At 37.0% G+C, this 24,636-nt stretch overlaps 2 protein-coding genes across 5 annotated transcripts; one reads left to right on the top strand and one right to left on the bottom strand.

The window, feature by feature from the left end:
- Positions 1-334: 334 nt before the first annotated feature.
- fnip2 (folliculin interacting protein 2) lies at positions 335-20,123 on the bottom strand. Of its 4 annotated transcripts, none has more exons than XM_065254588.2 (18): positions 19,897-20,123; positions 14,306-14,429; positions 11,407-11,499; positions 11,024-11,124; positions 10,179-10,253; positions 10,016-10,074; positions 9,545-9,607; positions 8,455-8,526; positions 8,207-8,342; positions 7,922-8,123; positions 5,988-6,076; positions 5,697-5,843; positions 5,342-5,511; positions 4,126-4,858; positions 3,761-3,917; positions 3,134-3,334; positions 2,925-3,040; positions 335-1,574 (listed from the first exon to the last, which is right to left on the bottom strand). In XM_065254588.2, exons 1-18 carry the CDS (start codon positions 19,980-19,982, stop codon positions 1,496-1,498), a joined length of 2,703 nt encoding a protein of 900 aa, XP_065110660.1. In that variant the 5' UTR covers positions 19,983-20,123; the 3' UTR covers positions 335-1,495. The 4 variants fall into 4 exon arrangements, with proteins under 4 accessions (XP_065110660.1, XP_065110659.1, XP_065110662.1 ...); XM_065254587.2 differs by lacking the exon at positions 19,897-20,123 and adding an exon at positions 16,763-16,959; XM_065254590.2 differs by lacking the exon at positions 19,897-20,123 and adding an exon at positions 14,817-15,056.
- A 656-nt stretch (positions 20,124-20,779) lies between these two features.
- Positions 20,780-22,504, top strand: tma16 (translation machinery associated 16 homolog). Its single transcript, XM_065254593.1, has 7 exons — positions 20,780-20,894; positions 20,999-21,108; positions 21,217-21,254; positions 21,392-21,476; positions 21,558-21,706; positions 21,861-21,903; positions 22,067-22,504. Exons 1-7 carry the CDS (start codon positions 20,892-20,894, stop codon positions 22,206-22,208), a joined length of 570 nt encoding a protein of 189 aa, XP_065110665.1. The 5' UTR covers positions 20,780-20,891; the 3' UTR covers positions 22,209-22,504.
- The last annotated feature ends 2,132 nt before the right edge of the window (positions 22,505-24,636 follow it).

Raw genomic sequence — 24,636 nt, forward strand, 5'->3', positions numbered from 1 at the left:
AAGCAATGGGTATGAAAAGCACATCCCGCCACCTACTGTACCGGAGAGTCCAAGGGCCTAATCAAACCATTGCATAGAAATCACACCAGAGTTTAGGTTTGTCTAAAATTACTGGAATATCCATGGATCAATGGAGGCCATTAGTTTCCATTAACACCAATTCCCACTAGAATCATTAAATTGATTATATTTTTTGTGATAGTTTATATACTTTGGGCATGTAGTGTAAATGTACACTTTTAAGGCGGTGTGACTTAAAATGTTTCAACCAAGTCTACTACAGCATCAAGGCACCGTCCAATTCAACACAAACAGAAGAGAAGATACACAACTAAAAAGGCAGAGTTATCAAACTCTTGGAAATGTATTTATTCATCACTAGTTCAGCTCTTAGCAATCTGAATCTTCCATAGTCACTCGCAGACAAAACACCCAACTGCATTCAACCCATGCACAGAACAGACTATACATTATATTTTATATATGGTCTCAAAAGAGACTACTTAAAGTGTTAAAACCTTAGTGTTCAAAATGTCAACTTCCAACCTCACTTATAAAAAATAATTTTAAATTTACAATTAGTACAGAATTCACAAGTGACATACATGCATACTGTATGTAAATATGTTCACTTTAATACAAATGGAGCTGAATTCAGAGTGCTTTTAAGTGAATACTCAGCACTCTGATCTGTCAGATTATTTGAGGTAGAGCATTCTGTAATAATATAAAAAATATTCATCTTTCTCTAGATATCTAAAATGGAAACATAAAAGAAGAAGAACACTAACTTTGTGTCTAACACCTGGGTTCCCATTGCTGTTGAGTTTAGAGCCTTTAAGTGCCCCTGATAAAAAAGTATTTAAAAGGGCAGAGCATAAAGTATGCACTTTAGTAAGCGTTTGATGCAAGGAATAATAAAGTAGCACCATATGAACACTGTAACCTACAATCCAAGAACCGTCGATTGACAAGTAAGTAACTGTAACATAGTTTAATATCCCACTCACTCAGTCAACCTAAACCGCACATGTAAACATTCATCTTTCAAAATTGAAGCACAAACAAATATTTAAAATAAAAATCAAACCATTAGAGGCACTCTTGTACAAATGATAAATACATCAAATTAAAATCTTATATTATCTTAAGACCTCTTATTTCACCACCTTCCCTTTTCATATAAGACTTACAAAAATAAGCATTTAACAAGTCTCCCAATATGGTATAATTCTGCTTATGGGATGACCATATTTACATATTGGTTACTTAGACATGCACACCTTCATACACACACGAAATACTGTCAGTTGGACAAACAAGATGCATTCTGATTGGTATAATAAAGGCTGGGTGTGAGTTCTGATTGGTTGTCAAGCACATTGCATCATGATTGGTGTGTTAATCTGATAACAATGAGATCCTTGCTGGTCCATGCAGAACAGGAATACATTCTGATTGGTCCCTTAAATGTAATAAATGTTGCTTGGTCCATTCAGAGAAGAATTTGGGCAACATATGGCGAATGGGTGCTGGCGACTGCTGCAAGCAATGGGATATCACTGGATTCAATCCTGAGAGAAAAAAAGAATCATATATGTAGTCGTGTAACTTGGAAAGTTATATCATATGCAATTCAAATAAAATTGCCTAATATCTGACTTAAAGGGATAGTTCGGCCAAAAATGATATTAAACCCATGATTTCCTCACCCCCAAGCTGTCCAGCATATGTCCATCGTTTTTCAGACAAACACATTTTCGGATATTTTAGAAAATGTTTTAGATCTTTCAGTTGATTAAATGTAATGTTACGGGGTCCTTGACCTTCAAGTCCAAAAAAAAGTGCGTCCATCCTTCACAAAATAAATCCAAACGGCTCCAGGATGATAAACAAAGGTCTTCTGAGGGTAATACGTGCAGTGTTGTTGTAGAAATATCCATATTTAAAACTTTATAAACTAAAATAACTACCTTCCGGTAGCGCCGCCATCTTAGACTCCTCTGTATTCAGGAGAGAGTATTAGCGTAGTGTACGCACTTTTCTTAGTGACGTATGACAAATTCGGAGGGCGGGGGCACAGAGCAGCAGCAGAGTAACCTCCGTAGGCTGCGTAAGCTCTCATCCTGAATGCGGACGCGACTAAGATGGCGGCCCTACCGGAAGGTAGTTATTTGCGTTAATAACATTTTAAATATGGATATTTCTACAACAACACCGCACGGATTTCCCTCAGAAGACCTTTGTTTATCATCCTGGAGCCGTTTGGATTTATTTGTGAAGAATGGACGCACTTTTTTTGGACTTGAAGGTCGTGGACCCCGTAACATTACATTTAATCAACTGAAAAGATCTAAAACATTATCTAAAATATCCGAAAATGTGTTTGTCTGAAAAACGATGGACATATGCAACTTGGACAGCTTGGGGGTAAGTAAATCATGGGTTTAATATCATTTTTGGCCGAACTATCCCTTTAACTTTAAAGAGTAACTAAACCCCTGGTCAGAGCCTGACTCCACCCACTGCAATATTTGAAAAATGCAAGAAAAGTGGGCAGATCCCAACGGAGATAGAGGGGACGAACTAAGTGTGTGGTGAGATCGTAACAAGGGCGTGGTGAGCTTGAACCTGCTTACGTCACGAGTCATTTCTTGGACCCAACATCCAATAGGAAAATTCAACTGCAGTAGCCACCGTTCAACCTGAAGAGGGCAGCACTCAGACGTTTTTACACCATATATTGTAGTATTGAAACACTTTATATCCAAATGTCAAAAAACTTACTAAAATCAATGAACAGCACTAATAAAGCATCATTCTTACAGATCACTAACTAAAAAAAGTTGGTTTAGGGTTTAGTTACTCTTTAAGATCAATTATAAGTGATGTCAGCGTGTGTTTTAACAAAAGTGTGATCTTACCCCAGTGCCAGTCCCAGTTCTTTAACATGGACCCTGTTTTGCCCCCTCAGATATTCAGCTAAGGATCGACTCTTAAAATACACCTCTTGTAACCGGTCTTCCAGATGCATCACGCACTGAGATAACATTTGCATGCACACACACAAAAATCAGAATGCAGAAAAAACATAAATGTTGCATTGTATGCATATTACAGGTAGATGACTTACAAAGTCAGCGGCGACGTTGAGCGCATACAGCTGCAAAACTGATGTGATGAGCGTGTGTATGAGATTAGAAACCATCACGTCTCTGCCTAACCGTCCACCCTCACATACACGCCTTTGACTCGTCGCCACCTGCACGCTTAGTCGGTCTGTATCCGCCACAATGCACAGAGCCTCGGCTACTGGTTCATCCAGGGCAGGATGCTGGACAAACACATACAAGAACAAATAATTTATGAGTTCGCATTAACATGCAATTAAATATTTAATAAAGCATATTTGGCAAGAGGAGAGGGCTCTTCTTGACTGGGATAGATATGGATGCTACAAAAAACTGGCACGGGACAGAGGTGAGGGATTTAAATGGATGAGTTACAAAAAAAATCTTATTTTTAATGTATTTCTTTAAACTTTTGTATTGTTGTTAAATAATTTGTACTGTCGGCGAGATCGTACCGATCGCCGTAGCAGTCAAAAAACAGAACACGGGACAACTAAATTAACCTCAAAATACGGGACGTCCCAGCTAATACGGGACAGTTGGCAACCCTAATTGTGACACTCAATATGCACCAGTCATTTGATGTGTAGTATAATACGTAAATTAATTTTTTAAAATGTTGTACTTACAAGAACAGTATGTTCCAGATCAGCCATGAGGCACTGCTTCAGTCTGACATCAGAGCTGATGCCATGCAAGGCAAAATCAGGCATGTACTGCGGACAGTAGCCACCCAGCAAGGACCGCCCGAAATGATTAACACTGGCTTGACTCTCTACCTGACAACTACACAGGAAAGAAATAAGTAAAAAAAGAGACTATAGTCCGGGCTTTAGGTACCAATGTGTACATTTTAGGTACCAATATGCACCTTTTAGGTACAAAATTTTTCTTTTTTTTTACTTTGTACCTTTTTTCTGTACACTATCTTTTCTGACAGTGTATGACCTCTTTAATTTAAATGTCAAAATTGAAATAAGTCTATTCTCCTTACCTTGGCAGCGGTAGCTCATATTCATTTTGCTCAGTAATCATGTGCAATTGCAGTGGCAATGATTCATCTTCATCACTGTCACCTAAAGCACTGTCCGAACTTTCATTCCTCCGCATGTCAGTCAGAAGCCTTCGATGTAACTTTCGCCCAAACCCCGCTCCAGTTAGATCCCTAGGCTGTCCATCATTCTCTGACTCTCTGGGACTGCCGATGTGAAACTGCACCCTGTGCAAAAGAGGACTCTGATTGGCTAAAATGTGCTCTAATCCACCCTCAACAGAGTCACTGTCTTCACCAAAGCATTCCTGTCCAATCTCTGTACATTCCGGTCGGACAACGGTCGATTCCAAACAGGAGGACGGATTAGATGATTTTGTATCAGTAAAAAACGTTTTCTCGTCATTTTGCTCTAAAAGAATACCTGGAAATAAATTAGTCAAATCTGAGCACAGTGCGTTTTCATTGGTTCTGGAAGCACAGGGGGTGAGGGGCTTTGACGCATCTGTCTTAGAGGAACATGGTTCTTCATCATTCATTTCAGTTGGAGGTGTGGGATAGGTGCTTTGAAAGGAGCAGGGATTGTCCGTTTGTCCTTGCGTATGCTCCTGTAGGTCTGAGCAGCGAATGAAGTAGGAGAGAACATACAAGACTCGCTGCACCAACTCCCTCTTGCGCCCCACCACCACCGTCCGACAGACTCGAACCGGAGAGCCTAAAGCACCATACAGGTCACCTAAAAACAATGCAATACTCAAACTGTAAAAAAAATTGCTGAACCAGCTATGCAATTAAACCATTTACTTTTATAACAAGCATGGAATTAAGTGGTATGGTGTGAGCAACGCAAATGTCAGAGGTTCAATATATTTGTTCAAGTAATTTTGAATAGAAGCAGGTAAAAGGCTCATAATCTATGAGCATCAAAAGTTCATTTCAATCATTGGTTCACATTGATTTTAATCTTTGACATGGACTAACACAGACAATATAAAAAATCAAGGTTATATTTTCACCGAATGTTCTTTGTAGCATGAGTTTATATAACAGAATCCCAATAAATACATGAGAGACCAAAAACTTGAATTATAAATGATTATTTTAAGATTACAATTGCAAATTGGGGTAATGAGGCGGTTTAAAAAAAAAAAATGTAATGCATTATCCAAGCGTTTTTTGCGTATTTGTATGCATATGTAAGTATTGTGCGTGGTCTTACATAATTGAGCCCATAGCGGGTTGTATGGGTGAGACTTTGCCAAAAGATCCACTGTCTGGGATGCAGGTTTCTGACAGGCAGGCTTGATTGGCGGGAGGTTACTGGGCATCACCGTGGGAACCCAGGCTATGTGATGTGTAAGAACCGCAGTAAGAAGAGCAGAGAGAAACCTACGGAATAGAAAAAAATGCTGTAATGGGTAAACAGCACAAACAACATCAGAATACAATTTATTACTACAATTTAGCCGTAAATTATTAAAGCCTGGCAATTACACAATTCTCCAAAAATAGGAAAAAAATAGGGTTTAAAATAAAATGCACTACATTCAGAAGAGAGGTGTAAAACCACTAACTGGTGCTTGGCTCCATGTTCCATCAGCAAACTCATCTCCTTGAGAAAGCGCTGACATAGGAGGTTTCGCTCGGCACTGTGGGAAATCATGGAGAGCCAGACCGGCTCACTGATTCGCGGAGCCATGTACAGGTTCCACACTGTCATCCTGCAAAAAAAAAACAGATCAGACTTTAAAAAGGGCACAAATTCACAGAAATTTAGATAAAACATGGATGAGAAGACAAGAGAAGATATAAACAACAAATATTTAAATGTGATGATGTCAGCACCACATCCCCCTCACTTTCACCTGAATTCACCCAATGCCTCCATCACTCGACACAGAAAGACCTGCACACGATGGCTGGACTCTGCGATTCTTCTGCACATAATCATCGCCTGAAAAACAAGCACATACTTTAATCTTTTGAGGGAAAATGTTTGTTTAGAAAAAATAGCATGCTGTATGTTTCTATTTGCTTAAAAAAGATACAGATATGTATCTTGAAATGTCTGTTCTAGGGATGTGAAAAATATTAAAGGAAAACACCACAATTTTTCTATATTATACTATGTTCTTACCCCAACTTAGACTAATTAATTCCTATCCATCTTTTTTCAATGTGTGCACTTCATCTTTGCACAGGGCATCGTGAATGTTTTAGCATTTAGCCTAGCCCCATTCATTCCTTAGGATCCAAACCGGGTTGAATTTAGAACCACCAAACACTTCCATGTTTTCCCTACTGTTACATGAGTACATATAGTGGCACCAAATAAAATGTGACTTTTTTAAGCGGATAAAAAGTGAGAACTGTAGCCTATTGTATGGCAGAAGAGCACTTAGTTTGCCCCACATCGACCTCTGGCGCAGTAACATCATCACTCCTGGGAACTCTCTGGCTCAGAGAGATGGGGAGTGATAATGTTACTATGCACCAAGGTCGAAAAAATGCCAATTTTTATTTTGTGCCACCATACTTACTTGTGTAACTACTCATGTGACAGTCTTTAAATATGGAAAACATGGAAGCGTTTGGTGGCTTCTAAATTCATCCCTGTTTGGATCCTAAGGAATGAATGGAGCTAAGCTAAATGCTAACACATTCACAACGCACTGTACAAAGATTAAGTGCACGCATTGAAAAAAGATAGGGATGTATTAAGTTGTGTAAGTTGAGGTAAGAACATAGTAAAATATTGAAAAACGGTGGTGTTTTCCTTTAATATTTTCAACTAAATGTTTTATACCAAGTAAACAATTAACTAAATATTAACAAAATATTATATATAAAGTAAATTTAAAGTGAAAGTATTTGATGAATATGTGCATATGAACATTCGGTTAATATCATTATCTTATTTTTGACAGAGGTGGAGTTTTGTAACTTTTGCATCTGAGCTCTTCATATACTGTTATCTTTAAGATCTATAACTGTAAAGTGGGTTGCCTTTTATCTAAGGATTTAAGTCAATTGTATTATTTCATGCATTCAAGTTGAATTCAGTTTATGTGGATAGACATCTATTTCTATAATTTTTTTTATATCTATTAATAGAAATATTAATGTAGTCCCAATAAAAGTGAACCAGTCAGTGGAGGTGGAGCAAAAACATATTTTGATCACAACAGAAAAAAGTTGACTAAGCACAAAAGGTGCAGTGTGTACCTTTTAGGAGGACCTATTGACAGAAATGCAATTTATAATACATAACTATGTTTTCAGTGGTGTATAAAGACCTTACATAATGAACTGTTATGTTTTTACTACCTAAGGATGAGCCGTTTCTATCTACATACACCGTGGGTCTCCTTACATGGAAGTTGCCATTTTGCTGCGTCACGTTTCTACAGTAGCTCTACAGAGCATGTTTTGTCACTATGTTGTTTCAGATTATGACATGTTTGCCCTGTGGTGGATACTTTTCATCATGTGTCCTGAAAGGAAGGGGTAAACAGTGGACTGAGCAGTTTGTTGCAATTCGCAATTTCACTGCTAGATGCCACTAAAACCTACAAACAACACAAGTTTTATGAGCATTCTATTGTTGTTATAGTTTTAAATATCCCTTCAGTTTCAAATTTTAAGTTTATGAAGTTTTCTGGTTTTTCTGACCTAGCTCAGTTGTGTTTCTTTCTGGGCAGTCCTGTATTCAAAAACACCATTGCTAAAAATAACATTAAACCATTTGACCATTGCAAGTTTAGACAACCAAATCACTCGCCTGCACTTTCATGCTTACCCTTTCTATGGCAGTCTTGAGTTTGTTCATGTGAGACTCAAACAGAGGAAAGTGGGAGAAGAAGAACTCCTGGAAATTGTGGCTTTCTTCTTCTCTCTCTGGCAGGGTGATGATGATGCTAATGGCAATCTTCTTCCTCCGGATCATGGCAGGGTTTGAACTGCAGCTCTCATCAGACAGGTTAAACATTTCCTCAGTGCTCCTGATGCGCACACACACAAAAATGCATCTTAAATGTCTGTTATCCGTATACTCTGATCTCATGAAACACATTCACTCTCTCACCAGCGAGGCATTGGGCCATGTTGGAGACTGGTGGCCTGGCTACGGAGCCATCGTCGTTGGTAACTACTGGCACATCCGCTGCTAAAGGAGGAGCCAGGTGAGGGTAGGGGCGTAGCTAAAAGGCTACTTAGTGATGCTGCAGAAACAAAAGGAAGTTTACAGGAATGTATATTTACACAGAGTAAATAATTATAGGTTATACGACCAATGCAGAAATTCGATATACTTAGAACAACATAAAAGTGTACCAGAGCGGGCAATGCCACTGTCCCCATCCTCACTATGTCCTCTGCTTGGCATGTCCACTGGATTACTGTGGGCTAGAAAACAAAGGCCATTGCACTTATATTCAGCTGCAGGTTTAACAGGTAAAAGATGTCAAGCAGTGAGTCCACAGTGCTTTGTGTGGTGGGTGGTTTGAGGGATGTATAAGGCTCCAAAACGTGTTTTAGGGAAGCATGTCTGTTAGTATCCCACACAAACACACACAACACCTGCAAAAAATCTGAAATCGTGCCATTAGCCGTGCAGTCTAACCTGTAGATGCCAAAATCAGCTCTAACATAATCCGAATCCGCTGTTAAAAATAAATCATTAATTTTCCATGCACCCAAACCCATGACTTTTTGGTTCCATGGGTGTTTATTATTTTTCAATAACCGCACATCTAACCTTTAAAATGTCTTGAAAATAAGCACCAGAGCAATATTTTTGGTAACCGTGGTATAAGTGGAATAATTGACTCCGGGCCTTTGAATTATTTTAAAATAATGCACACCTGCGGTGTAATGGCACTCCACTTCGCGTCATGCCGCATTACCACCTTGGGTGTGCATTATTTCCTGTCGTCCATCATTCCTTACTTATACCACGGGGCAGTTGAATGCTTTATTCTGATTGGTTGAAAAATCGTTCCACAGGTATTGATTATTTTTCTGTAAAACCCACACCTAACCTGTCAAATGTCTTAAAATAACCACCAGAACAATTTTTGTGGTAACCATGGTATGAGTGGAATAATTTTCTCTGGTCCTTTTCATCGTGCCACATAACCACCTTGGGTGTGTATTATTTTCAAAAAATTTCACGTCCTGTGGTCAGTTATTCCCACATAATTTATCGCGTCCACCTGCAACCCTCCCACATTCTGAATTTTATTTATTTTTTGGCCCACCAAACCCGCAGAATATCAGCATGCTGCGTATCACTGCTAACCCATTACAATGCTAAGAATGAAAGAGAGAGAGAAAAAGAGAGGGGTTGAGAAACAGAAAAATTAAGAAACGTGTGTGCACGAGGTCAACGCATGCGCACTCTGCTTTACCATTCCACACAAACCTGCAAAGAAAGATGCGCTCCGAACCAGACAGAGCAGAGGAGCGCTAGCTGCACGACAGACTCCTGAAACAAGTGTGTGTGTGAGTTAAAAATCAGAGAAAGATTAAAGAGAACAGTAAATGAACATTAATTCGCTTTGGTGAGTAAATAAAGCAAATTCACGTGCCATTTGGCCAGTATCTGAATTAGAAATGGCAACAATAATAAATGGCTTAAAATGATAGTCGGACATGTATATGACAATGGGGCTCAAATCTAAACAATGTGTCTTCTTACAACTTCTGTAAAGCACAAAGTTTACAACATTTCAGGATGTTTCGAGTATAGTTAAGTAACTTTACCGTACGTTTTCAAAATATTCTTAAAACCACTCAAACATATTAGGAAACATTGTAAAAGGAACTGTTCAGTGACATAGGTTTTAACAGACAGTCTCACATACAGACTGCACAAAAGAGTTAAATATCTTACCTATGTTGCTGGTGTGACCTGGAAAAGTTTGACTCATTGACTCGAAACTGTCTTGCAGCCTTAAAAAAAACACAAAAATCCTCAAAACACCCAATCGAGTAGAGCCATACAACAAAATCACATCATAGAGAATCATATAGATCACAGATGAAGAGAGACTTACGTATTTGTACTTCCAGAGGAGCTGCTGCCAAACCTTGTGGAGAAAACTTTACTGACCATCAGCTGAGGAGGAGACCTGTAAAAAACACAATAACACTGTAAATGCATGAACATCAATGAGGATTCGTCCGGTGGATTCCTGTAACATGCAAAAAAATAAGAAAAATAGTTGATGTAAAGTAATTTTCAGAGAACTGTTTCCTCCTAGCACATTTTAAATGTTAAACAACTTTTCTCGTAAAGCATTTTGTGCAGCATTTAGTACAAATATGTGGGACAGGGACAGTTATTTTGGGTGTACAGGCAAGGCATGTGGACCAACTCCGCTTCACCTCTGTAACCGCCCCCGTTTTGCCGCTTTCCGCACGTCTCCTTTCGAAAAACTAAACACTTGTGGTTGCCACGTACTGTGTGAAACTCCCATTAGAAACGTATTGCTGAAATGCGTTACAAAAACTGTGAACTACTTAGTTCTGAATTGTCTAGTTACAACAGTTTTTCCACATTTCTGTGTTCGGGATATTTGGGCGGGGCTAAAATGGTGGCTTAATGATGCACTGGAGCCACTGAGCATGGCCCCACCCCTTAAACAATCGTGAGCATCTATTCAGGTTGCAGCGGTATTTGAAAGTTGAGAGAGATTGTAGCTTTCCCGCAAGTGGGCGTGGTTTCAGCGCTGACAGCAGACATGCCCCCTTACTTATTTTAGATTTATTTTGTATATTTGGCTTTTTTAATCGATCAAATTTTTCTGTGGTGTCGCAAACTAAGAACTATTTAATATCGAACTTGGACATGGACTTTAAATAAAAATGTGGTGTTTTACCCTGTAAACCGAATACTCACCGAATGTGGTGAATTTTAAGAGTTGAACCCTTGTAGCTCATAGAAACTGAGCCAAACATCATCTCCCCAAGCATGTTCACATCTGAAGCCGGCCTGGTGTACTGAACATGCAAATACAGTATACAAGTCAAAGAGTACATCAAAATGCCATTAATACACAGTGTAGGTCATGTAAATATTTGCAGCACAATTCACAGTACGTGCCGGATACTTATTATGTCTTAACACAAACCAAAGTAAATGATTATGTGATGAGGTCATGAAGGAACAGGTACTGTGGATTCCCAAAAAGTGGGAGGAGTGATTAAATAAACATCCAAATGTACAAAATTATAATGATTTCTACACCCTTTAAGCATATTTGAATGTGGTATTTCACAAACCTGATATGTAGGAGGCTTGTCCTTCTCCCTTGCTTGGCTGCCGATTTGGCAGGCACCTCTGCGAGTAGGTGGACTTTTGGTCTCATCAGCAGTCTGTAATATTACATCATTAACAATTAATCCTCGAGTTCATTTAATTGAGTCTGGAGCATCTGTTTTTTTTAAGACATTATGCCACTTATTTAACAGTTGCATTTAACCTGTCAACATCACTTCCTTTCTTCAATAAGGAATATAAAAGGATTTTGCAGGAAATAACTGAATACAAGAAGCGCAGTTTTACTGAGGCTAAGGCAAACTTTGTTGCACTTAAATGTTTAAGTAAAATTAACTTGAATTATTTACAATTAATTACAATCAACTTTATTAACAAGTAAGGAGTTGCTATAAATAACTTCTTAAACTAATTCAACTTTATTTGTATAATTTATAGCAGTTCCTCACTGGTTAAGAAAGTGGAAATTTATGGTAATTTCAAGTTGATTGAGATTGAAAAGTCATCATAAGCTGAAGGTCAAAGTCCTATTCAAAATCTGTCTGTAAAAATGCTGCTTAATACACCAAAAATACACAAGTGTTTCCTAGCACAACAGGCAATTCAATAGCAACACACACACACACACACACACACACACACACGCACGCACGCACGCACGCACGCACACACACACACACACACACACACACACACAAACACATTCTCACTCTGTCTCTCTTTGACAAAAGCTGAAGAGCTGAATAAACAGACCAATCATGTGACAACTTTCTGACAATAAATCACACTCTGTTCAAAGAGAGACAGAGACATTCAATAACAACAGTCTAGATAGATGGATGTGTTCAAATGGATCTCCAGGAAAAATACATCTTTGATTTACAAAGAAAGGTCCTGATGTTATACAAGCAAATCAACTCTGTAAAAGCAAAATGTTTTAAAAACTATTTTTGCCACTTTACTTGAAGGGGTGTTCATAAGACTGACACAACACCTTCATAATCATGACATGACACGTGTCATGAACATAATGGACATTTTATGCACGTTTTTGACAACGGTCTTTAAGTGTCATTTGTTCAATTATGTCATTTTTAATGCAAAGATGACATTGTTTGAGATGTCTTTGTTATGACAACTGACATAAACTATTACATCATAACTTGTCATGACAACTTGACATTACCAAGACAACATAACTGACCACTTTTTACCAGTGATACAAATTGTATTTGTCATTGAAATGTTATTAAGTGTTAATACTCTGTCAAATAGTTTTATAACAGCGTCATTAATATTTTTCTTGACCTCAACTACAGTGGTACAAATATAATTTGTCATTAAAATATCATCAAGTGTTAATACTCCGTCAAATATTTTTATAACAGCATCATGAATATTCTTCAGTTCATAATGTTTTTAAGTTTCCTCCATTTATTAGAAAAAATAAAATCAAGTATTCTTCCAATAATAATAATAATAATAATAATTAAAATTGATGGGTAACCATGCAGCGTTGAGTCCATTTTGCTATTTTTTCTTCTATGTCAAAAGAAAATTTTGTTAGTTTTTTCTTCTATGTCAGAAAATTTCAGAACCCACTGTGTGAGGAAGAATATGTTTTGTTAGTTGTCAGTTTTTTATGTATTGTGCACATACATAAAGTTAAGTATAATCTGTAATTAAACTATTTGACAGAGTATTATCACTTCATGAAATTTAAATGACAGTTATGTAATGTTAGCCCATAAAGGTAGTTTCTTAAGTTTGATAATTATTCTGCTATGACATGTTTATGACAGATTTATGACAAGTTATGATGTATTGGTTTATGTCAAGTTGTCATAACAAAGACATCTCAAACAATGTCATCTTTGCATTAAAAATGACATAATTGAACAAATGACACTTAATGACAGTTGTCATAAACGTGCATAAAATCTCCTTCATGTTCAAGACACGTGTCTTATGCACATCCCTTCAAGTAAAGTGTTACCAAAAAGATTTGGATGCTGTAAATCTGAGCATATAATATCTGCAGATTTTTGACAGTCAAAGTTTACCAATTTTAAAGTACTGTTGTATGATCAAGAGACGAAGTCAATGCAAAAACGCAAATAGATGGAAACTCGCAAAAACACGCACTATTTTAACCTACACTTAACAGTAGGTTAAAATAAGTTTTATTTATTAAAAAAATTATCAAATTTGCAATGTGTAAATAGTAATTAGATGCTATCTATATCTGCAGATACTATTTACACCTTTTTGGGCTTTTTGCTGAACGTCACATGAACAACCCATAAAAAAATGTCTCATCGCTTCAACTTGTCGAGAAAATATTAACAGCAGCAATAACTGTTGGCAATATCTATAAACTAATATGTGTATCAGATTTTATTAACACTTTAAGATGATTTTAGAGGAAATCTTGTAGTGTGTGATGTTTCATAAGACAACCACCAATGGAAGGTCTTGGCAATGTTCGAAAGTTTGAGAGATTTAGAGGTTTCAATAAATAGATGGGAGGAGGTTACAGTTTATTTATATATTATTTATAGTATATATATATAGTATTAGTAATATATTATATAATACATTACACTCTTCAATTTTAAATGATAAGGAAAATATGCTTTCTTGTTACATAGGCCCTTCAAGTACAAAACTATAAATCTCATATGTATTATACAAAAATAAAATAAAACCTTAAGCATGATCACACACTCATGGGTTTCAAACACTTTGACCCAGTTACTGTAGCTGAGCAGTCACACCTGTCATGAGATCTAAGCAAGCTGGATTACAGAGCATGTGACTCCTCCTAAAACAGTGTTCACAGACACCCCCCTACCAAACAACACACACACACACACACACGCACACATCATATCAGCAACTCACCGTCTCAGATGCATCCAGTTTATGTATTGCTTTGGAGTCAAAGAGAACCTGGCGCCCTCTTCTCTCACAGTCCTGATACACTATCAACCGAATCTGAGCTAGATCAAACTCAGCAGATGCCCAACTAAATCAGACACAAGGAGAGAGAAACAAACAAAAGAACGTCAATGCACCCGAAAGCAGAAAATAATATTTATTGTACATCATATTTTCAAACCAGCTTTAGTCAGCATCAATTAAAACAAATACAATGTAAGATAGGTACTGTGCCATGTGGGGGTATTTCCACAACAATGGAGTTTTTACTTTTTCTCACTTTTACTAGTGAGACACATAACAGTTATTTTGTTCAGCAGTTACACTGACCTTGGACCATTTAGCAAGAAGTTACACAGCATTTGAAAAGTGGCAAAGATTTAACTGTTTCATTCATACCCTACAGCAAAATATCAATTCCATTGGTTTCCATTAAAAAAGTACACATTTCCTTTACACAAATAACACACCCTACCTGCTTTCCATCCTGGTGTTTCAGACAATCATTTCCAGCATTTAAACACTACATGTGGATCCCAAAAAGGTCGATATCACAACCACATAAATCCCAAAACTGTCCCAATGAAAAGCTAATAGCGCAAACAAGCACAATTCACGCAGTAGCATCTTTCTGCTATTAAATACAAGAAAAACACAAAAAAACAACAGAAAACACCCGCACACCGACTCCATCTCCTCTTGTCCGGGCACTGAGTGCAAGAGTCACACGCCACAACACACACACACACACACACACACACACATCGTATTGGCAGCGCCCCTTCTCTTTCTGGTTGTGTAGATGATGCAGTGCGTTGTGTGTGTGTCTGTGTGATGCTGTAAAAGACTTTGGGTCCGTTTGTGTTAACTGTACAGAAATTTTATATGGACTGCTTAGTGTTATGAGTAGTTTATGTTAGATATGTTGCATGGGCCTTTCTAACCCAGCTGCTGAACAATACACTGCCATGCACAGGCTCCCTTTATCCTTTACACACACAAGAGGGCACAGGCTCTCTTTATCCAATCCTAAACAGACCGAATGTGTGTGTGGTATAACTCAGTATATAAGAGAAAAGACAGAAGGAGAGAGAGAGAGAGAGAGAAAACCATTTGCTTAGAGTGGTACTACCATCACACAAACAAACACACATATATCCAGCATCTAGTCAATACTTAACCATGCAAAAGACACTGCCTGAAAATAAAGTAAAATGCACAGTCTTTATACACAACACTTATGACAACACTAAACTCGTCTCGACACATCCTCTTTGGGATTTTCATAATACTTTTAGTCACATGATCAACTGCTGCCACATGACCACATACACACGCGCCTCAATGATTGAGCCACTTCCATTCTCAAGCGCTGAAATCCTTAATGACTACTAAATGTATCATCACATAATATGTTTAAAAACTTTTAACATTCAGTTTAATATCTATGCAGAGTAATTGAGAGAAGACCCTTCAGAAGCTCAAAGGTCAAGGGTTCAATACCCAGGTAACGCACATACTGATGAAATGTATACCTTTAATGCACTGTATGTAACTTCAGATAAAAGCATCTGCCAAATGTGGAAATGTTCAGAGGCAGACACTACTTAAGTATTTTTACTTTCTACATAAAAGTCAATTTTTAAGTATTCGTATATTATCAGTGTTTTCTTTGGAAAACATACATTACACAGCATATTATCATAATTTTTACTCCACTACATTTCATTTACATTTTCATTTCAAGTTTTTGGTTTATATTTAATATTAAAGTACATTAAACATCTAGTATTTTTTTTACTTTTATATGTTTACTCAAGAAAAGTAAAACTACACAATTTTTATGTAATTAGGTATTAAATAAATTTTAATATGCAACATAAAAGGAATACACAGTATGATTCTAGTAAACATTTTTTTGTAAAGTAAAGTAAATTTTTTCCCAAGACAAACACTCTGATAAAGCACTTAAAATACTCAAGTAGTGTCCGCCTCTGGAAATGTAAGGCATTGGATATATTTTGGTGAAGAAAACAAAGTAGTCTCACTTTTATTAAACACATGTTAGTATTTTTACAGAATTCTGTGGAATTTCCCCTAAACATCAGCTTCATTTACTTCAATAAATTGGAATAAACAACAAATGCAAGGAATAAATTGTAATTTCATCCCCCTATCATGCAAGATTAACACTTTACTTGGGATGCACCATGTTTCACGTGTTATCACCAAGCATAAAATAAGAACTCTATGAATGTACTTCACTCTTCACACACACACACACACACACACACACACACACACACACACACACGCGCACGCACGCACACGCGCACGCACACACACCAGATGTTGAACCAAGTAGAAACAAAGATTCTTGTAATGAGCCAACAAAAACACACACACTCTTAGACAGTGTACCTGTTGCGTGAAGCATCCTCTGGAATATTAACACACCTTCCGGGTGCCTTCCTGCTATTCTTAATCTTCATCTTCAAATGTACTCCTCTCTCTGCATTATAGAGTGTATGTGTGTGTGCATGAGTATACATGCGATAAATGTTCCTAAAAATGTGATCTCACTCGGTGTTCTCAGAGTCATATGACAACTGACACATCACAGAAGACTTCAAAGAATGACTCAAATTAGATATTTAAATGGATACTCAAAGAGGAACACTTTGTGTGTGTGTGTGTGGTGAGGGTGAGGGAGTTCTTATCTATCTGATGACCGACTGAATTCTGCTCGAGTGTCACATGACTGTCATACACACATTCTCACAAAGCATGTGATCCAAACAAAGTCATAGGACACTCTCATAGGCCAAAGTTGCACATCTCAGCAAACAAATGTGCAGATCCCGATTGCCAACATTCATACAAATAAGTCATATGCTTGCATTCCCTTCAAACCAAGGATTCAATGCATGCACTTAATCTTTGTACAGCGCGTGTGAATATGTTAGCATATAGCCTAGCCCCATTCATTCCTTAGGATCCAAACAGGGATGAATTTAGAAGCCACCAAACACTTTCATGTTTACACAGAGGAAACATTTAACAACAAATTTATTTTAAAATCGTTACAATTTGTGTGACATATATCTCTTTTCTTGAACTAAAACAAACACACGGATTGTAGGCAGCGGTTTACTTCCTGGGATTGGTGATGTAGACAATGCCGACATTATCATAATTCCTCCCGCTTAGGACTCAGCCTGTAAGTTAACTCCTGTTAAGTTAACATGGTAAGGAGTGTCACATTTCCGGCAGACGTCAAAGGTATTCAGGCCAATCACAACGTACAGATTTGTTGGCCAATCAAGGGCACAAAGCTTCACAAATCCATGCGTTTCAAAAAGAGAGTGAAATCTGAAGCTACAAAAACGTACGGTATGTGGAAAATAATATTTTTTTTAAGCATAAACTATGCATAAAATACACAAAATAACGTTTTTTAGCAATGAAATATGTGCACTTTAAGGCTAAAATATTCATACTAAAATCAAAAAAGAGCAGCTAGTAATAAAAGGAGAAAAGATCCCACATTATTAAAGGGGCCATGACATAAAAATCTGACTTTTTCCATGTTTAAGTGCTATGATTGGGTCCCTAGTGATGCTATCAACCTAGAAAATTTGAAAAAGATCAACCCAGTAACTTAGTTTTGGTAAACCATTCTCTACAAGCACATGAAAAAATAGGTCATTGAAATTTGGCTCTCCTTATGATGTCATAAGGAGCTCTAATTATAATAATCCAACCCCTTAATCCAACCACAGCACTGCCATTTAGTGCAGAGAGAAAATAATTCACAGAACAATTGAGTTTCAATTTCAACAAACCACCATCATTGTGATCAGTGTTTGCACTTGATCTGCACATGTGCACTTTAGAGGACACACCCAAAACGGCAAATTTTTGCACACACCTACAAAGTGGCAATTTTAACATGCTATAATAAATTATTTATATGGTATATTGAGCTAAAACTTCACACATGTGCTCTGGGGACACCAAAGATGTATTTGACATCTTAAAAAAGTCCTGTGACATGGGCCCTTTAACCCACCTTCAGAGCTCTTTCCAAAGCCACACATTCAAAACACACAAACATGCACAGACAGAGCAGAGTCTGCAAAGCTTTATGAGAGATGGTGGATGGTGAAACGGTCCGAATGCATTGGTTTGATAAATATTTTGTGGTCCTATGACCTCCACTTCCACAGAGGAAACATTTAACAACAATTTTTTTTTTAAATTGTTAAAAGTTTGTATACACGATCAGCCATAAAATTATGACCACCTGCCTAATATTGTGTAGGTCCCCATTCTGTCACCAAAACAGCCCTGACCCGTCCCCCGACCCGACTTTTTCAGCGTGCGTCCTCCCTTGTGTACAGAACATTGCTTTGCCCACCCCCCCAAATAAAATTTATGGCAAAAAACAGTTATAAAACTTAAAATTTTTATTAAACAAAACCTATTAAATTATACAAAGTAGTGCTGTTGGTTAGTAGCCTTATTTTTTTAGGTTTAATTACACAGAATTAATGATAAATTAATGTATTTTATAAAATATCATAAAACTGGGGGCCCCTGGCACCATCTCGCGGCCACCCAGGGGGCCCCGGCCCCCAGTTTGAGAACCACTGCTCTAGACCTTTCTATCAGAACCAGCAGTAATTTTTTCAGATCCTTATGCTTGCCCATTGTTCGTCCTACTGACACATCAAGTGTAAGGATCTGAGCGACTTTGACAAGGGCCAAATGATGATGCCTAGACGACTGGGTCAGAGCATCTCCAAAACTGCAGCCCTAAAGTGGTCAGTACCTATCAAAAATCCAAAAAAAGGAAAAGCGGTGAACCGGCAACAGGGTCATGGGCGGCCAAGGCTCATTGATGCACGTGGGGAGCGAAGGCTGGCCCGTATGGTCTGATGAAACAGACGAGCTACTGTAGCTGAAATTGCTGAAAAAGTGAATGCTGGTTCTGATAGAAAGGTCAGGAGTCCATGCGTCGGCAGGTCAGGTTTGCCAATGGGAACTACACAATAATAGGCAGGTGGTCATATGGCTGATCAGTGTGTATATATATAAAATTGTGCAATGGCTGTGGAGGAGTATGGAAGTGGGAAATCCGCTTCACTAGTTTTAGCCCACATTATATCATGAAAATGCCCATTCTTTGTGGTAAACTGTAATACTTTAAAAAAAGAGAATAGACTCAGCATAAACACATAGATGATCTGTCAGCGAAGATGTAAATACTGTGCGAACGGAAATGCACGGGACATGTTACATAACACATAGATGTTGCGCTCTCAGATGACTACGCTTTGCCAGAACTGCTGGTTTACACAGATAGATCAAATAACACGGCCTGACACAAAAGCTATAACTAACATGCACATATATATATATATTTTTTTGTAACCGAAGAAACAGCAATGTTGCAAAATGAAATTGCATTTAACACTGTCGCTGAATTTTAGAGAAGCGCGCGCGCAGGTGTGAGCGTGAGACAGTGTAGTAGGCAATGCACTTGGGCTTACCACTGCTCCGATCCCCGTGAGCAATCCCGGGGACTCCCGTTACCGACAGCTCGTTTGCTGAAGAGCTTCTGCAGGAGCGTCGGCATGCTCGCGCTCTACTGTTCACGCGACACTGGGTCCGCCATTAATTTTGCCATCCGTGCGAGGGTTTAGGTTTCTAGTGAGGAAGATCCATGTATGTGATGCGTGAGTCATGTGACACATCAACCAGCTGAGCTGCGACACTAAACAGTTGTCAAAAAACCCACGCGCGCTCCCTGCTGAGTGGACGAGGATTCACAGGCGGCACGTGCAGAACGTGCACATATCTTCCCTTTCTTTTTTTTTGCACATGAATCGGGGCATTGTTTTTCCTAATTTAAAAAACAAAACATTTGGGTTAATTTAGTGAGTGATTTCAGTGTAGAATACAGTTTAAATACAATACATATCATAAAGGACTAGAAAAAAATATATATATATTTCTGTTTGTCTATTTTCATTTTAACGTTTTTACTCAGAACAAAATAAGATTAAAATAATTTACAATTTGTATAAAACAGTCATTAAACAACATGGAAAATCTGAAAATAAATCAACAAAAAACAATAGCATTCGTTTACATTTCCCCCAATTCTATAAATAATAAAAAATTTCAAACAAAATTAAAATCATTGCATTCTTGTTTATAAGGACGATACTGTCATTAAGTTTACATATATACTGAAATAATAAGCACGAGTTGTATCAGATGATCAGTTTCTTCAAACAAACAGCTACGTTCACTCTTAAGTTAGGAAATTTAATTATTACTTTATCAAGTTTATAAACATCTTAATATTAACATCTTCGCGTTTTGTATGTTTTAGTAGCAATATTTACGGCGGAACTCTTATGTACGGAACTGTAATGCACGGAACCAAAATAGTGTCGAACACGCTTCAGCGGTCCTTCCCTTAAACCGTTCCCCCATACATGCACGTGTGAAAGACAGACATTTATTTTAATCAGCTATCATGGCAAGTTTAAAAACGTTATTATGCTTAGTTCATCTGGAAATTGTGTTTAAATCTATCTGTTTACGCTTATATCATTAATCATTTTTGTCTCCGTTTTGTCGCAGCCAAAGGCAGCGAAAGGCAAAAAAGCTCCAGTGGAGAAGGTTGTTCATCCATACAGCAGAAAAGCTGGCTATTTGGCAAGCGCGGCTATCAAACAAGGAAGGAAGGAAAAGTATGAGTCTGTTTTACTAATATATTTATTTTCGTATGTATAAAGTGAAACCAAATATTTTGTGTTGTGACGTTGACCCCTCACACCTTTATTCATACTTAATTATAGGTTAAAAAGTGAAAAGGCACAGCGTCTAAACCTGATTGGTGAGTAGTTGCTGATAAATTTGTACAGCTTATGCGAACCTTGGTGTCAGCAATAAATTGGAAATATAGTTTGATGAACGTTTTTTGTGATATGTAAAGCTGTCGTAAGGGCACATACATGTATGCGTTTTCGGCAGGTGATAAACTTGTGTGGTTCCAAAGCCAGCTAGATCCTGACAAGTCTGAGTACACCAAACAAGATGCTTGTGAAATAATTGAAAGGTACAATATGAGATCCTATTATCTATGTAGAAAGTTCCATATATACACAGTGTCTTCAAATAATGAAATCTAATTTCTCAGGTACCTTCACCGGTTTGATGGAGAGCTGGACCAGATAGTGTTGGCGAACAGTATTAAAGGACGACAGGGTCGTCAGCATGGCTCCAGAGAGGCGATCATCAAACAGACAATAGAGAGAGAACGGGCACTGTATGAAGGCAATGGCTTTGGTAGGTTTCCGACTTTGACACAAACCTGTGTCACTCTTTTGTCTTGAATGCACAATTTATTTCCCCCTTTTCCTGTTGTTTAAAGCTTTTCTGCCGATGTCATTTATTACAATTATTACTACATTTATTTTTAACATTACTTTTTGCTTTACAGAAATTCCTGATATCATAAACTCCAAGCATTTAAAAACATTCAGGTAATAATCATAAAATACCTTTAGCCTTTTTTTTAGTTGGTGCTGTTTGAATAGAACATTGAAAGACGTTAAGTAATCTTGTGCCAAAGAATTAAAAAAAAAAGTTGAACGTAAATGCTAATTTAATGTCATAATTAAGTCATGTTTGCATGTTGTTTAACAGAGAGTGGAGTGGTGACTTAAAAAAACTCCCCTGCATTAAGATGAGGAAAGTTTCAGCGAAAGGCATTGACAGCACAGCCTCTGTTGTGCCAAATGATACAAACATGGATGAAGAGAATGAAGACGATGATACTGACCTGTAGTACTGTGATATCCTGTATTTGTTACTACAGTTCATCAGACTGTAGAGAAAAGAAGGCATGCTGTGTATGGACACAATGTTTGAGAAACTTGACAGAAAGAGTTTGGGACTTGTGTGTTCACTATCTGACATTTAGAGTACATTAGTGCTCTTTAAGCCGCTACCCAGACCATAGGTGGTCTCTTCCTATGTTCCTGTGGAATTGCAAAATGTCTTGTTGTGAAGAAGAGGATTACATGGTCACACAGGTAACACAGTGCCATCAGTATATAAATAAACAGAGACTTTTGAAAGTTTTATACATTGATCAATTTATTGCACCAATTAGTTTTTATCATGTGCATTTAAGTATTAACAGATTTAACACTGATGTTTATCTCTAAATGAGTAATCTCACTTGACCCTAAAATGTCCATTGGGAGCTTGTTTTTTTATATTATGGTAATCACTGCAGAAAACAATTTTACACATAATTACAAAAATGTAAAATTCACAGAATTCTACTAAATAATACATGCCAAACATGATGACTTCTAAACTTGTAGATGATTTAAATAGATCACCAACATACACTGCCTTTCAATCCCTTTAAGAAACACCTGCTTAAAAGCTGCATACATTTTTAAGGAGAACAAAAAAATAAACAGTCAGAACATCAAAAGATAAAGTTGGTAATGAATCATTTGCTGCATGTTAAAATGAAGTCTGGACACTTTGGTAACCCTTGTATTTTTTTGAGGTAAATGGATAGAATTTTCAAATATATAACTTATATTACAAATATATTACTTCGTTTCAAAGTGACTTAAGTTACCAAGTAAAAAAGTATCAGATTGTACATATCTGGGAATCAAACCCAGGGTTGCTAGCACTATCCTCTATGAAAGTCTTTTTTTGGAGGGTGTGCAATTCGCTTATACCCTTTATCATTCTGTCTCTGAATTAATTGTATCCACTAACTATACAACTATTATTTAAGTTAGAAAAGTTGGTAAAACTTTTTAATAAGGTTGAATTAACAGTAAGTTAATGCATTAGTTAACATGGACTAACAATAAACAAAACCTCTACAACATTTGTTAATTTTAGTTCATGTTAATTTTTACATTTTTTAAAGGTGACATAGAATGATTGAACGGGGTATTTATCCTTGTTCTGTGATGTGACATGTAGACAATTTTTTTTGTTTGGGTCTGTAATGCCTTAGAAGCTTCCTAAAAACCTCTCTCAGATAGCTCTATTAGGGTGGGGGATTTTAAACAAGTGGTTTTGCACCTATTTGAATGAAGCTTTATTTGTCATTGTACAAGTACAACGAAATTACAGCCATCAACCTGTCCATACATACAATACATAAAAACAAGGGGGGTAGACAGAACAGGTCGACAGAGCATTGGCTCCCCCTACTGGCTTAACTTGCAATCTCATTACTGATTGGCTGACTTTGCTGCCACTCAAAAAATGTAGCCAATTATTTTAAAGTGGAGGGGCAGTTAGATGCCTGTGATGTCATAAGCATCAGTTTTTCAGATTGGGCCGTTTTCTGGCTGACATTTCTAAAAGAGGAATTTCTATGAGACTGAGATGTTTAGCATGTATAGCACTTTTTGTATGTTTGTGAATGTGGGTAGACTACAATTATTCAACAAAGACAAGGTAAAAATGGTTTTTCATTCTCTGTCCCCTTTAAGATCAAAAGTTGTTAACATGAGTTAATGCACAATGAACTAACCTGAACAATTGTATTGGTATTAACTAACATAAACAAATATTAATTAGGTGCTGAAAATCTATATTATTCAGTTTTTTTTTATGTTAGTTAATGCATGTACTAATGTTTACTAATACAACCTTAAGTTAAATATTTAATATTCTTCAGCTTGCTGTGGAGAAAAATAGAGTTATGGGTTGTTCCTTAAAGTGTAAATAATTTTATTTTAACTTTGTTTTCTAAAAGTAGTCAAATCTATTGCAAATGTTCCCTTTTTACCTGTAGAAATGAAAAGTTAACTATGGTAAACATGATCTAGTTATGTCATGCTTTGGTGGTGCCTTTGCTGCCAACTGCATCAATAAATAAACTAAAAAACAAATTCAGTGATAAGAAAATGTATTTTGGAATTAATAAATTTGTCAGAAAATGTGATCTGATCTTCATCTAAGTGTATAGACAAACATAATGTGTCTACAAATAATTACACAAAAAATTCTGATCTTTCATTTGCTTCATTGAAGACAACAAAAAAACTTCATAGTTACACATTGCTAATAGAATACAAGCTATGTACCAATGCATCTCTGTTTTCTAGTTTGTTTGTTTTTTACTTTAAAGGTTTTTACTGAATTTAACCATTTCATTAAGTTAAACTGTAATTTTAAAGAATTTTTTTTTTTACATATCCTTCATTTTGTGTGAATTAAGGATATGT

The sequence above is a fragment of the Paramisgurnus dabryanus genome, chromosome 4, assembly GCF_030506205.2.
Source record: "Paramisgurnus dabryanus chromosome 4, PD_genome_1.1, whole genome shotgun sequence".
Taxonomy (NCBI): Eukaryota; Metazoa; Chordata; class Actinopteri; order Cypriniformes; family Cobitidae; genus Paramisgurnus; species Paramisgurnus dabryanus.